General features: G+C 40.4%; 2 protein-coding genes across 3 annotated transcripts in view; one reads left to right on the top strand and one right to left on the bottom strand.

Annotated features, from left to right (window-relative positions):
• Window positions 1-13,718, top strand: part of LOC127529743 (craniofacial development protein 2-like) — a 928,907-nt gene that overhangs the window by 277,833 nt on the left and 637,356 nt on the right. The window lies entirely within an intron of this gene.
• The window catches only part of LOC114662104 (FERM domain-containing protein 7), a 250,094-nt gene that overhangs the window by 112,997 nt on the left and 123,379 nt on the right, over window positions 1-13,718 (bottom strand). For both annotated transcript variants that reach the window (XM_051934369.1, XM_051934368.1), the window contains one exon: window positions 952-1,030. In XM_051934369.1, the coding sequence (XP_051790329.1) occupies window positions 952-1,030 (79 nt within the window). The remainder of the gene's footprint in view (window positions 1-951; window positions 1,031-13,718) is intronic.

Raw genomic sequence — 13,718 nt, 5'->3', positions numbered from 1 at the left:
CCCCCCTGCTTACATCCCCTACGTCAGGATCACAGATAGTCAGCGCAAGAGAGAGAGAAAGAAAAGTAAGTTGGGTAGCTTCTCAGCCATCTGCCAATAGCGTCCCTTGTATGAAATCAACTGGGCAAACCAACTGAGGAAGCATGTACCAGAAATTAAAAGACCCATTGTCCTCAAAAACCCGCGAAGCAGCGAAAAATCCGCGATATATATTTAAATATGCTTACATATAAAATCCGCGATGGAGTGAAGCCGCGAAGGGCGAAGCGCGATATAGCGAGGGATTACTGTAGTGTGGTACACACTAAGACTTTCAGAAGTAGATTTGTTGGTGTTTTAGTAGAAATAAGTGGATAGGACTGGCAAGATTTGTTGGGCTAAATGACTTGTTCTCATCTAGATTGTTGTAATGTTCTAATGCAACTAAATAGTAAATTATTCCAGAAGAGTAGGTAAAGGGTCACGTCTAATCAAGATGACTATTTCTAGAACCAATGTTGTGAGAAGGAATACAAATTGCACATTTCATACTTTCATGCAATCTTTTCCATGTCCAACCATGATCTGGGCTTTCCAAATTAAATTTACTTGCGCCTAAATCATCACTGCAACCTTCACACTACCTCACACCTCATGCCATGGTATTCCAGTTCTGGTCAAGTATTTCATCTGTACAAACAGAATTCTCATAGGACTTATATTTGGATATCTTCCTGTCTGGTTATTCTGCTAATGCACCTTGTCCAAGATCCATCCTATCAAAATTGTAGTTCTCAGAGAAGACAATAAATATGTCATATGATGCATTCTAATATACTAGAAATAAAGTTTGTTTTACACTTTAACCTCTAAAAATACAAATGTGTCAATATGTTTCTTTAACAAAATGTGTTTTTGATGTTATACAGTTTACCTCATGACTCTGAACCCTAAGCAAAATTAGGTACTAACCTTGTTAATTCCTTTTGTAGTTGTCCTGGGTCTGGGGGAAAAAATTTCACTCTGAATCTGAAGGAAACATCGCCCAGATCTATGAAAATAAAATTTACAATAATTAACTGTTAATGCAGTTAAAGGGGAAATTTAAAGACTCATAATTGCTGTTAACTGTTTTCTATTCATTTTTAGGAGTCAAACTTGAACAATCATATGAATGATTTGTTTTTGACATCCCTACTCTCCTCACTTCAGACAAGCATGTTTTCTGCACTGACAGGGTTAATTTGCTAATAATCAATGAAAGCAAATAGGGAGAAGGTGGAAACATAATTCAGAGATTTAGGCTTAGACAACAATCTACATAAGCCTTTATTCTATATTCAGCAGAGTGCAGCTGGGCTATCACAAGATAACGAAACAAGACTACTGTGGGAAAAAGTGGGCATTGACCATTTCGCTGGGCTTTCCATGGCACAAAAGATTTGTTAAGACAGCAGATTTAACAAAGAATCAGAAAGCCAGCTGAACCACCAACTGTAGTCCAGTGTGATCACTAAAGTGAACAGATAAAGTGCAGTTCTACCAACATTTTGATCAGCTTGAAACAGAGCTGAGCTGATATGTCAGCATAGACTCTATCTGACAAAAAGGTGGACAAACATACAATGTAACATTAAATTGAACTCTGCCTGGCACTGTTGGAGGACAAAATAACGAACCCATAAGCAGGCATTTTATCTGTAATTGGAAGATTACACCCTTTCCTTTTACTCTAATATGGGTGCATCCCATTGAGCTGGAAGCACTTTATTAATTCTAAGATCCGCTCTTCCATGCCAAGCTCTGTACCAGGACTGTGGCCAGTCTGAAAGGACTGAGAAGCAGCATTATTTCAAGAATGGAATTTCAGCGCCCAAATTCTTGTGACAAAAAGAGTCATGCTTTTCCCTATGAAGTTGTAGAGGACAAAGCAAAGTGCCTAACAGTGAGCTGTGTAGGATAAAAACCACAACATTGTCAAAGGACCACATAGCAAAGATAAAAATAAAGATCAGACTCGACACACTCAAAACGTTTTGGGGCAGCCACCCATGTATTATCCCTGGCTGCAATGGGTTTTCAAAATAAGACTGATGTGTCTTTGATGGAGTCCAAATAAGAACAAATTACTGGTTGTTCAGAAGGAGGCTTTAAATGCCAAGACTGGAAGTGATATACAGGAACTGGAAGTGACCTCCTTCTAACATCATAGCCGGAAGTGACATTCTCCTAGGCCCCAGAACCATAAGTGACGTCTTCGGGATGAGTCAGACAGGTTTTCCCACATCTGGACTGTAGTGACAACAGAAGAAGGTTTAGCGCACCCTGCTACCCCCTGGCCTGGTGTGGAATTACCCTCACTTGGTCCATACAGCTTCCTCCTACTCGCACGTGTGTGACATGGCCCCCCCTTCAGCCCAGACCTATCGGATCAGGAAAGGGCATTGGCCTGCAGTACACCTCTGCGATAAATGGCCGAAAACTTATACGGCTGTAGGTCTAAAAACCACCTCATGACGTGTGGGTTTGAATCTTTGTGCAAGGCCATCCACTGTAAAGGTGCATGGTCTGTCACTAGAGTGAACTCACGACCCAAGAGGTACTACCTCAGCTTAGTAATCACCCATTTAATCGCTGAAGCTTCCTACTCCACTGCCGCATACCTGGTTTCCTGGTCCAGCATTTTCCGACTCACCAGTTCCACCCCGTCAACACTTTGGCTCAGCACGACTCCAAGACCTGTGTCTCCGAAGTGTCCATCTGAAGGATGAAAGGTGTAGAAAAGTCAGATGCTTTCAATATTGGAGTTGACGTAAGGGCCAGTTTTAGGTCACTGAATTCAGCTTCTGTCGTATTATCCCATACCATGTGATCTGTTTTCCCCTTCTTTGTGATATGTGTCAATGGTGTCTCTATCTCAGAAAAATGAGGTACGAACCAACGATAGTAACCTGCTAAGCCGAGAAAGTCCTGAACCTGTCTCTTGGTCATCGAACAGGGCCAATTCAATATGGCATTTATTTTGGAACACTGTGGTCTCACTATACCCTGGCCCATTAGGTACCCTAAATATTTGGCTTCGACTAATCCAAAGTTACATTTATTTGGATTAATAAGAAGACCGGCTTCCATTAATGACCGTAATACAATGTGGATTGGGAAAGATCTTAAAAAAAAAACTACGTAGTTACTGATTACAACCGCAAGATGGTATGCAAATGAATATGAATAATATGAATAATGTTACATCAGTGCCACAATGTTTTCCGAAATGTACTATACAGGTCATAAAATGAATAATTCCAAATATCATATATACATACTTGTGTCTCTGTTTTTTGTCAGTGTGGCTTTGACATCATGGACCATAAGGAGCATACTAATTCAGCGTAAGCAAGAACACTCAATAAAACAATAAAAAAAATCACGTGACAATGAGATAGGAATAAGGCAGATTTACTATCGTTTGTGTGTCAGCTTTTTTATAAAAGTGAAAAAAATACATTTACACCGGCTGTTACAGTCGCAAATTAAATGTATGTTTTCATTGTATAATGTTAACAGTAAGATCAGCTCACTACTCAAAATGGTAAATATACGAGTCAGTCAGGATCGAACCGGGGGACTCTTGATCTTGAAGTCAGCAATTCTTACCACTGCACCACATGTTGTATCCTCATTGAACCTTTTGTGAAAGTATTTATTTGATCTTTGCACTTCAGGCTTTACACATGACACAGTTTATGGTTACATTTTGTAATTTATTACTAAAATATGAAAAACGTTTCTGTTTTAACAATGTGTTTACACAGATTATTGTAGAAGCGGAACACACATGAGATGCATGTGTTCCAAATAACAATCTATTTCCATTCTAACACTCCAGCACTTCACTCCTAGATAATCAATCAAGGCTGGAGCTGGGAGAATTTTGTGCCCGTTCTGCGGCGGTGGGGGGATGGAATAGTAGGCTGCTTGCTGCTTGTCTTGATCGGCATATTTACAAGACAAAAGATGCTGACGGAGTGGTGCGAAGGGATTTAAGGTGGGCCGGATTTACGAGTTTTTTCATAGGCTTTGATAATTCTAGTGTTAACCAAATATTCGACCAGCCCCTTCCTCGCCTTAACTTCATATGGGCCCTGCCAATGTGCCAGTAATTTTGAATGCGAGGTAGGAACTAAAACCATGGCGCGATCTCCCAAGCGGAACTCCCAAATAGATGTACTACAATTATTACAATGGACTTGGGCTGCTTGCGCTTTTTCCATGTGAGATTTTAGAATTAGTCTAATTCTGGTAAATCTATCATCTAATTAGGTGATATATTCAAGTATATTTATGGAAAGGAGAGCCTCCTTCTCCCAACCCTCTTTTAAGATGTCCAATATACCTCGGGGTTGCCGTCCATATAATAATTCAAAGGGTGAGAACCCTGTTAGAGGCTTGTGGGACTTTCCAATATGCAAAAAAGATGAGGGGGAGGAGCTGATCCCAGTTCCTTCCATCCTCATTGACTACCTGCATAGCATCTGTTTGAGAATTTGATTTAACCTCTCGACTAGTCCATCAGTTTAAGGATGATATACCAAGGTCTTTAAATGTTTTATTTTCAGTAATTTGGCCAATTCCCCGAACATCTCAGAAGTAAAATGCGCCCCTTGATCCGTCAGGATTTCTTTAGTGATGCCAACTCGTGCAAAGACCCCTACCAATTCCAGCGCAATAGCTTTTGATGTTGTTGAGCTCAACGGAACAGCTTCAAGATATCAGGTAACATAATTTACCAGGACCATGATATATTTATGCCTCCTTGCCGAGGGCTCTAGGGGTCCCATCAGGTCAACCCTGATTCTCTCAAATGGGACATCAATTAAGGGTAGTGGAACTAGAGGAGCACAGTCCCTCCTAGGAATCTGTCGCAATTGTCATTCTGGACAGGACATGCAAAATCGGCTGACTTCCTCATTAATTCCAGGCCAAAAAAATTGGAGCTTAATTCACTCTAGATAGATAGATAGATAGATAGATAGATAGATAGATAGATAGATAGATAGATAGATAGATAGATAGATAGATAGATAGATAGATAGATAGATAGATAGATAGATAGATAGATAGATAGATAACTTTATTAATCCCAGGGGGAAATTCACATACTCCAGCAGCAAAAAATATTAAATTAAAGAGTAATAAAAAATGCAAGTAAAAAACAGACAATAACTTGAATAATGTTCAACGTTTACCCCCTCTGGTGGAATTGAAGAGTTGCATAGTTTGGGGGAGGAATGATCTTCTCAGTCTGTCAGTGGAGCAGGACATTGACAGCAGTCTGTCGCTGAAACTGCTCCTCTGTCTGGAGATGACACTGTTTAATGGATGTAGTGGATTCTCCATAATTGATAGGAGCCTGCTGAGTGCCCGTTGCTCTGCTATGGATGTCAAACCGTAGTGTTTTCTTGGGGCACAGATGGGCTCCCAGGAGGTGGATATGAGCTAGTTCACAGACTTGACGCCGGTAAGTCCGTGGTACTAACAACAGTGACCGCACCTCTCCCTCATGTTTTGCCACAGTTGTTATTTAATTGAAACTGCAGACATGTGAGAGGGTTGCATTCGACCTCAAGGGGTGGGGTTTCATCCTGGGTCGGCACAGCGCTTGATGACGTCGTATCATGCTGCAATGTCCCGGGTGTCTTCACATCATTGTTATAGGCCGAACGCCGTCTCTCTTCCGGCTGTGTACACAGCATGGAGGAATATGAGGATGCTGGCTCTGCGTTCATGACTAGACTAGACCTAGTGTTTGTGTGGGAGCAGTGAGTGTTATACTGTGATTAATATCCGACCAGTCTCCTCCTAGTATCACAGGGAATGGAAGATTTTTCATCACCGCCACCACCAACTTTTTTAAAACGCGGTTGTGGCAGATGTAACATGTGGCGGATCTATAATATCGGACATCCCTGCGTATACAGGTTAGACAGGTCTTATCTTTTATCCACTTTTATCCACTAAATGGCGAGTAACAATAGAAATGTTATAATGGACCTTATGACCATTAACCAGTGCTTTTCCCATATGTGCAAAGGCCAGAGGAGTAGCAAGCGCAAAATGCCCCTATCTCCATATTAATCCGAAGACCCCTTTGTCGCTTCCTGGAGCCCTTCACCGTGCATCAGGTTCCACCAGAGCATGCCTTGCATTGTAGTAATGAGACTCAATGTTAGGGATGCAAGCACAGCTGGGTTCACATGAGTTCCGTTCTGGATTTCCCAATCAGGTTTCTGCTCTTAGATGATCTATCATTTCCACTAAGGAGATCATATTGATATGTCCCCAGTCCAGCTGGACGATTTTACTGGGCCGAGCACGGAGCAGCAAGGCACAGGCTACCTGCTCCGCTATTTGATGGGTAGTATTTTTATGTGGTTTTAACTACTTTATCACCTTAGCCCATAATTTTACTGCCTGTCCTTTTGTTGCCTTGGTAGAATTGTATGTCCAAGCCATTATATTTCTCACCTGCCAACCCGGGGCACTCCCACCTTTCTCAAAAGGTTTTCGTTTTCTGGGGTCCTTTGGAGCAGTCCCTATACTCGGGAGCCCATAATAAGTCCCCAATGCGCCAGACCTGGAAGTGACATCTTAGGGGATGAGTCAGACAGGTTTTCTCGTGTCTGGTCTGCAGAGACAACAGAAGAAGGTTTAGCGCACCCCATTACCCCCTGGCCTGATGTGGAATTACCCTAACTTGGTCCATACAGCTTACTCCTTACTCCAATGCAAGCAGAGTTACCCTATTGAACCTGGAGCAACAACAAGTAACTCCACTCAGAGTCAGACATCATCTATAAAGGCTTGTGTAAGAGCCAATTTTAGAAACTTAAAGTTTTGAGTTAAACTCATATTAATGTTTGCTTTATTTGAATAGAATATAATTTCTTCTATAGTCATAGACAATGGTAAAGTCTTTTTCCCCCCTATAAGTTAGTAAGAGATAGAATCTTCTTGCTATAATTGAGAAACAGTGTGATATTAGGTTTAGTTGTGCTTAGAGCAGGTCCCAGTAAACAGGGACTTGAAAGACCCATTTTCAAGTTAGAAATGGGATAAGCATTCAGTTTTCTGACCGCTTTGAAATGGTTCAGAAACGTTTTGAAATGGTATTATAAGTGACTAGTAACGATTTAAGATGTAACAAGATTAAGCTTAGAACTAAATTTTTTCTTATTATAATTTTTCCTTTTTTGCTATTTTTAATTTTCTTTTTTGTGTGAACTGTTTTACTTTCAAACTTAACTAAACTTTTAAAAACGAAGATATTTTGTCTGTGGAATTATTTCTGTGCGTCAGGCTTTTGTTGAATCCCATTTTTTAAGTTGGAGCTGCTGAATTTTGGAAACTTTGGGAAAACGCAGCTACAGCTTGATATCATAAAACTTATCTTTGCCAAGATAATTTAGAATTCAAAATAGCTAGTAAATGTCCACCTAAAGACCTGCTTTCTCATATTTGATTGTAACTGTATAACAAGCTCATGACTGTGTTAGGTAAACATCTGTCTTCAACAAGCTTTTTAAATCACCCAAACCAATGCATTAGAGCATTTACAAGTGGACTGTGATGTCACACTAAAATTCCAAAAGTAAAATCAAGAAAATCTATAAAACCTGTAAAAGCTAAAAATAAGCCTGCCTCTTCTGTGTTATATCTTTGTCTATCTTGTGCGTCTTGCATTCTGTATTCTATGTCGATATTTAGAATGTATTCAGACCCCATTATCTTCTTTCATATTTTCCAATGTTGTAGCCTAATGCTGATATCATGAAAATTCATTTTCCCCACATCACACAGCACTTAATAGCCCAGAATAAAGTTTAGAAGTTTTTGAAAATTTATTAAGAATGAATAGCTGAAACATCACATTGATAGAAGTATTCAGACCTTATGTTATGACTCTTGCAATTTGGGTCATCACTGAGATGTTTCTATACCTTGTTAGGAGTTCATCTGTCATCAGTTCAATTGACATGATTAGGAAATGCACACTCCCCTCTCTATAAGGTCCCAAAGTTGACAATGTGTATCAGAGCAAAAGCCAAGCCAAGGTCAAAGGAATAACATGCAAAGACACGATTATGTTGGGGCACAGATATGGGGAATGCTACAAAATACCTGCGGATTTCCCAAGAGTTCAGTTGCTTTCATAATTCTTAAATGGATTTTGTCTGGAACAACAACAACTCTACTCATAGACCTGAGCAATTGTGAGGGGACTATAGAACAAGGGGTTGTTTAAGAACCCCATGGTCATTCTGATTGATCTCCAGAGAACCTGTGTGGAGTTGGGGGAAACTTCCAGAAGGATAAACATCACTGCAACACTCCACTGATCCATGATTTATAACAGAATAGCCAGACAGAAGCTTCTCCTCAGTAAAAGACACATGGATGCCTGATTGAAGCAAGATTAGCATCATGTATGAAGAAACCCATGCAACACCATTTCAACGTTGAAGTATTGTGGTGATGGCATCATTCTATTGTTTTTCAGTGATAGGAACTATTAGACTAGAGAGGGCTGAGTGAAACTGAATAAAGCAAAGTTCACAGATATCCTTAAAGAAAACCTTCATCGGAGTTCTCTGGGCCTCAGACTGGGCCAATAATTCACTTTCTAAGAGGACAACGACCATAAGAACAAAGTAAAGATGACACATAAGTGGCTTAGGGAGAACTCCGGGAATATCCTTGAATTGCCAACCCAGAGCCTGGACTTGAATCCAATCAAACATTTCTGGAGAAACCTGAAAGTAGCTCTTGACCAATGTCCTCCTGACAGAGCTTAAATAGGTTTGCAGAGAAGAATAGCAGAAAATTACCAAATACAGGTGTCTGAAACTTGTTGTATCATACTCAAGAAGATTCCAGACTTTAGTCACTGCCACGGGTTTCACAGGTATTTGAACAAATTACTGAGTAAAGTGCTTGAATACTTGTGTCAATGTGATAGTTCAATTTTTTTTTATTTTTAATGAATTTGCAAAAATTTCTAAAATCCTTTTTTTGCTTTGTCATTCTGTGGTATTAAGTGCTGTTTGATGTATGGAACAAAGTAATTTAAATGATTTCAGCACAGGGCTGCAACATAGCAAAATGTGAAAAAAATGAAGGGGTCTGAATCCACCATGTGAGCAGTTATCATAATACTTAATTAACGTGTCTATGTGTTTGTCAATTGTATTATTTTGTTTTTTATAATGAGTGTGCTACATTTATCTTGAAAATATGTATACTGTAACAGTCAAATACTCGACAAAAAGGAAAAAAAAATGGGAGCCTTACAGAATTATCTAACAGACCAGTAGCACTTACGTGTCACAACATGAAGACATTTAAGAAGAAGGTCAGGAATGTATGAGTCCACTTGCGGTAGACCACCTGAAAACCCAATGCTGTTTGTATTTTGGACAAAGATTCAAGTGGAGGATTTATTTTCACAGCACTCCAAAGATTGTGTTTTTTGATTTCTCCAATCTCTTCAACACCATCCAGCCATTCCTGTTAAGGGGTAATATCGGGATATATGCAGGTGGGTGAGCCTATGGTGTACTGGATAATGGTCCATCTGCCAGGCAGACCAAAGTTTGGGAGAGAAAGACTTTGCATTTAATTAACAATAATATGAGAACTGATTATTTGATTAAGAATTAAAAACAAAAAGTGCCAGCTTTCAAATTTAGTAACTAAGTCATCAAACACACCTGGGACCTCATGTATAAATTTGCTTACAGTCGGTTGCATGTATAAGCCATTTGTTAGGCAAAAATCAAGAATTATAAAACCTGAAATTGGCATAGAGTTTGGTTAGAGTTAGAAAAGGTTTGACCATCTAGAAGTCCTACGCAGACCTTTTTGATGCCTGCATTTTAATGACTCAGGTGCCAGGAAAATAAAATGAACAGAATGCATCCATTTTATAAATCCAGTTGTTCTAAACCTATAATGGAACAGGGATTGATTTCTGCATGATAGTCTCTGTAATATATAGTTCCAGTTCAGCATGTAACACCAAGAAAATGGCTCTAGGACATCTACCGTTAGCTGTCATCATCAGAAAAAATGCGACAAATAGCATTAACAATATTTAAATGACAGAAAGTGTGTTTTTATGTTTGTCTATGTGTCAGAGGGGGACACTTTTACATTTTTTTTGTGCACTGGGTGGTTCCATTAGGCACCCATTGTTGGGACTGGGGGGTGAGAAGTTAAAAGGCTGTCTGCAGGATGTATTTATTTGCTGTAATGCAAAGGAGTCACCACTTTGAAGTTTATGGCTGGTTGAGATTTACAAACAATACCACGTGTGATAACAGAACTGCTGCTTCCTTGGAGGATGTCTGTATTTACCTGACTTGGAAATATTGGTTTCTAATCAGCATATCTTTACTTTTTCATGATTGGTAACAATTCCTTTTTTTAACTTGTGTTGTCATTAATTGTTAAACCCAGGAAATGCAGATGTACCATTGTTTAATCTGATTGTCCAGAACTGATAATGGCAGGGACTGAATTAGATAAAAACTCCTGGCAGCAGAAGGCGGGGGAGTCCACAGAAAACGCTGCCAAGGCACTCGGACAGAGCACAGGGGCTTGCAGGCAGACAAGGGTACCTGGCTGGCACGACGTGAGGCACAAGGACGGCAACATTTACTTCCAGGGAGGAAGAGACCGCTCCACAAGGAGACGCCAGTTGTGGGACCAGCGAAAGAGGGAAGCTGCATGAGAGGACCAAGCGAAGCTGACAGACGAGGAATGAGGCGTGCCTAGGTTCCAGCCACACAAGGAGCCCAGAGTGGAAGAAAAAGGAACAATGAAGAGACGCTGACAGGGATTCAACAATTTGACACAACTTCTGCCGGGGAACAGAGTGCATCCATGGACAGTTGAGCAATTAAGTGTTGGGGTAACACAGTGCACAAACTGGACTCTGCACCACTAAAGGTTGTATCCTCCAATTCTTTTTTTAACGGACTTTTAGAGGGTGGACTGTGTATTTTCCTTTTTTAAAAAAAGGGAAATTGATTCCTGATATGTTTAGTTTTTGTTATGTTCGTTCATCTTTTTAATGTACCTTATATTGTTTTGTGTAATAGAACTTACTGTTGCTTTTTTCTAAAATTACTGTTGTGTCTTTCATTGTGTGTTTACTCACCGCCCAATTTAAAGAAACCTGTGTGCTATTATTGGTAAATTTCAAGAGTTCCCAGTCTCTTAATAAAACTGGGTGGCGTAGTCGGATATTTTAATGGTGTCTAAGTTAGATTACATATAAGTGTGACCAGACACCTGTGACATATGTATTTTAGTTGTTGCAAAATAAGCACTTTCTTATTTTAAAAACTTAGGGAATGTATGGATTGCATAGTACTCAGGTGCAAGTTAGTTAACTAATTTGAAAGTTGGTGCATTTTCTGTTATTTATTTTCTTCATTTCTTTTGTTTTTAAATATTTTGTCAAAGCGTATGTCTGATATGTGATGGAGATTTGCAAAGAGTGCTACAATGCTGTTTGTACAGGCAAGCATAAGGCGCAGCCGTGGACACTGCTATTTTAATTGCTGCAGTGCTGATTACCTGTTTTGCCAATATGAGCAGCTATGATGTGTGTAAACGATGGAAGTAATGAATATAACATATTGAAGCTGAAATAATCTCTCTTAAGCTAAATCTACAACAGTGAACAACCCTGCAATCAGAACTGTAACAGGTTATATCTCTATCTGTTTAAGGACTGGCAGCATGCAAGTGAGAGTTGCTTTGAACAAGACATACTACAGTATTCATTGACATGGCCTTAAAAAAATTTGTAAAAGATACCCTTTATCTGTGCCTTATTTTACTAACACAGTGTGTTTTGGTGTTGCAGACCCCGCTGGTCACTTCTTAAACTCCTCAAAATGACAATGACACCTCAAATTCACATTCGCTGAAGTTTTGTTTTCGATGTTCTCTCATGATTTGAAAGTAAACACAGCACTCGAGAATATAGCTAAACTTATACGGTGATAAGGTCATGAATATTTAAAACGGGCACTTTTATAAAGCGGGAAGCACGGTGGCGAAGTGGTAGCGCTGCTGCCTCGCAGTAAGGAGACCTGGCTTCGCTTCCCGGGTCCTCCCTTCGTGGAGTTTGCATGTTCTCCCCGTGTCTGCATGGGTTTTCTCCAGGGGCTCCGGTTTCCTCCCACAGTCCAAAGACATGCTGGTTAGGTGCATTGGCGATCCTAAATTGTCCTTAGTGTGTGCTGGGTGTGTGTGTCCTGCAGTGGGCTAGCACCCTGCCTGGGATTTGTTCCTGCCTTGAGCGCTGTGTTAGCTGGGATTGGCTCCAGCAGACCCCCGTGACCCTGTGTTAGGATATAGCGGGTTGGAAAATGACTAACTAACTGACTACTTGGTTACTGACGGTAGGTAACAAGGGGTGGCTAAAAGCATTTGAAAACATGCAGAGTTTCAAGTTGATATGTGATTTTTAAATTAATTTGACATGTGACCTGGCTTACATTACCTTTCAAGCATAGACAGAATTTTAATTTGGAACAAAAGTTAAGTATTATACACAATGCCCCTGCATATAAAGCTCCGCTTTTATTGGCCTGGGATCAATGAGGAGGTCTGTCACTTCTGCACATCCTGCTTTGCACAATCCATATGCACTTGTGAGTCACGTAGACCTTTCATTGTTCTTTGGGGTTTTGGTTGCTTTTCTATATATAATCCACCAAGTCAGCCGAGCACAGTAGTAGCGAGGGGGTGGGGGGGGGAAGGGGGTGTGTACAAAGGGCAGGGACGTAATCAGTGTGAGCGTATACTGGGAACCCCCCAGTTTGCAGCACGAATGGGGTTCAACGGCTTACCCACGCCTCTCTGCGCCAGGTAGACACACGTTGATCCATTCAGTGTAGCGTGTGTGCAGTTACTTCATGCAGGAATCTGTATAACATTGAAAGAAGTGTTGTTTCCATGAAATACATTTGAAGCGGTGGCCATGGAAGGCAAATGAACAGTCAATGCGGCTTACAGCTGGATTGACGCCGTGTTTTGTGACACCCGACCATGGTAGTAGCGGGTTGGTGTACAACGGGTTAGCGCTTTGAGTACTGAGAAAAGCGCTATATAAATGTAATGAATTATTATTTATTATTATTAGGGACGTAATCAGTGTGAGCGTATGAACTGCACTTCCTGGGAATTCCTCTTTCGTGGGGAACAAATGCAAGCCCCGGTTGATCCATTCAGTGTAGAGCGCGTGCAGTACGGGACATCCAAGTGCATCACAGACCTGTTAATGCTCAATCTCATGCATAATTATTTATTGAATGCTAAACACTTCCAGAAAGACACAGTTGTCTAAAACAGGTTGGTCTGAGAATACAACAGTAAGTGAATGAAAAGATGGAACTCTGTAGAGAGCAAAATACAACACAATAGTGAACCTGCGGCATAACAAACGCCGCATAATTATTTATTGATGGTTGAAAACTTCTGGAAAGACACAGTTGTCTAAAAAGGGAGGGTTTGAGGATACAACAGAAAGGGACTGAAAAGATGGAACTCTGGAGAAAGCAACATATAATTGTCCATGAGTGAAGACTGGTTTTGGCAGATACAGGCATATCTTTTTGAAAGTTTGTCCCTATGCCTTATTAATTGTCATCGCAAATGCCAATCGA

Source organism: Erpetoichthys calabaricus, chromosome 12 (assembly GCF_900747795.2).
Source record: "Erpetoichthys calabaricus chromosome 12, fErpCal1.3, whole genome shotgun sequence".
NCBI classification, from domain to species: Eukaryota; Metazoa; Chordata; class Cladistia; order Polypteriformes; family Polypteridae; genus Erpetoichthys; species Erpetoichthys calabaricus.
This window is presented reverse-complemented; position numbering and strand designations above follow the sequence as displayed.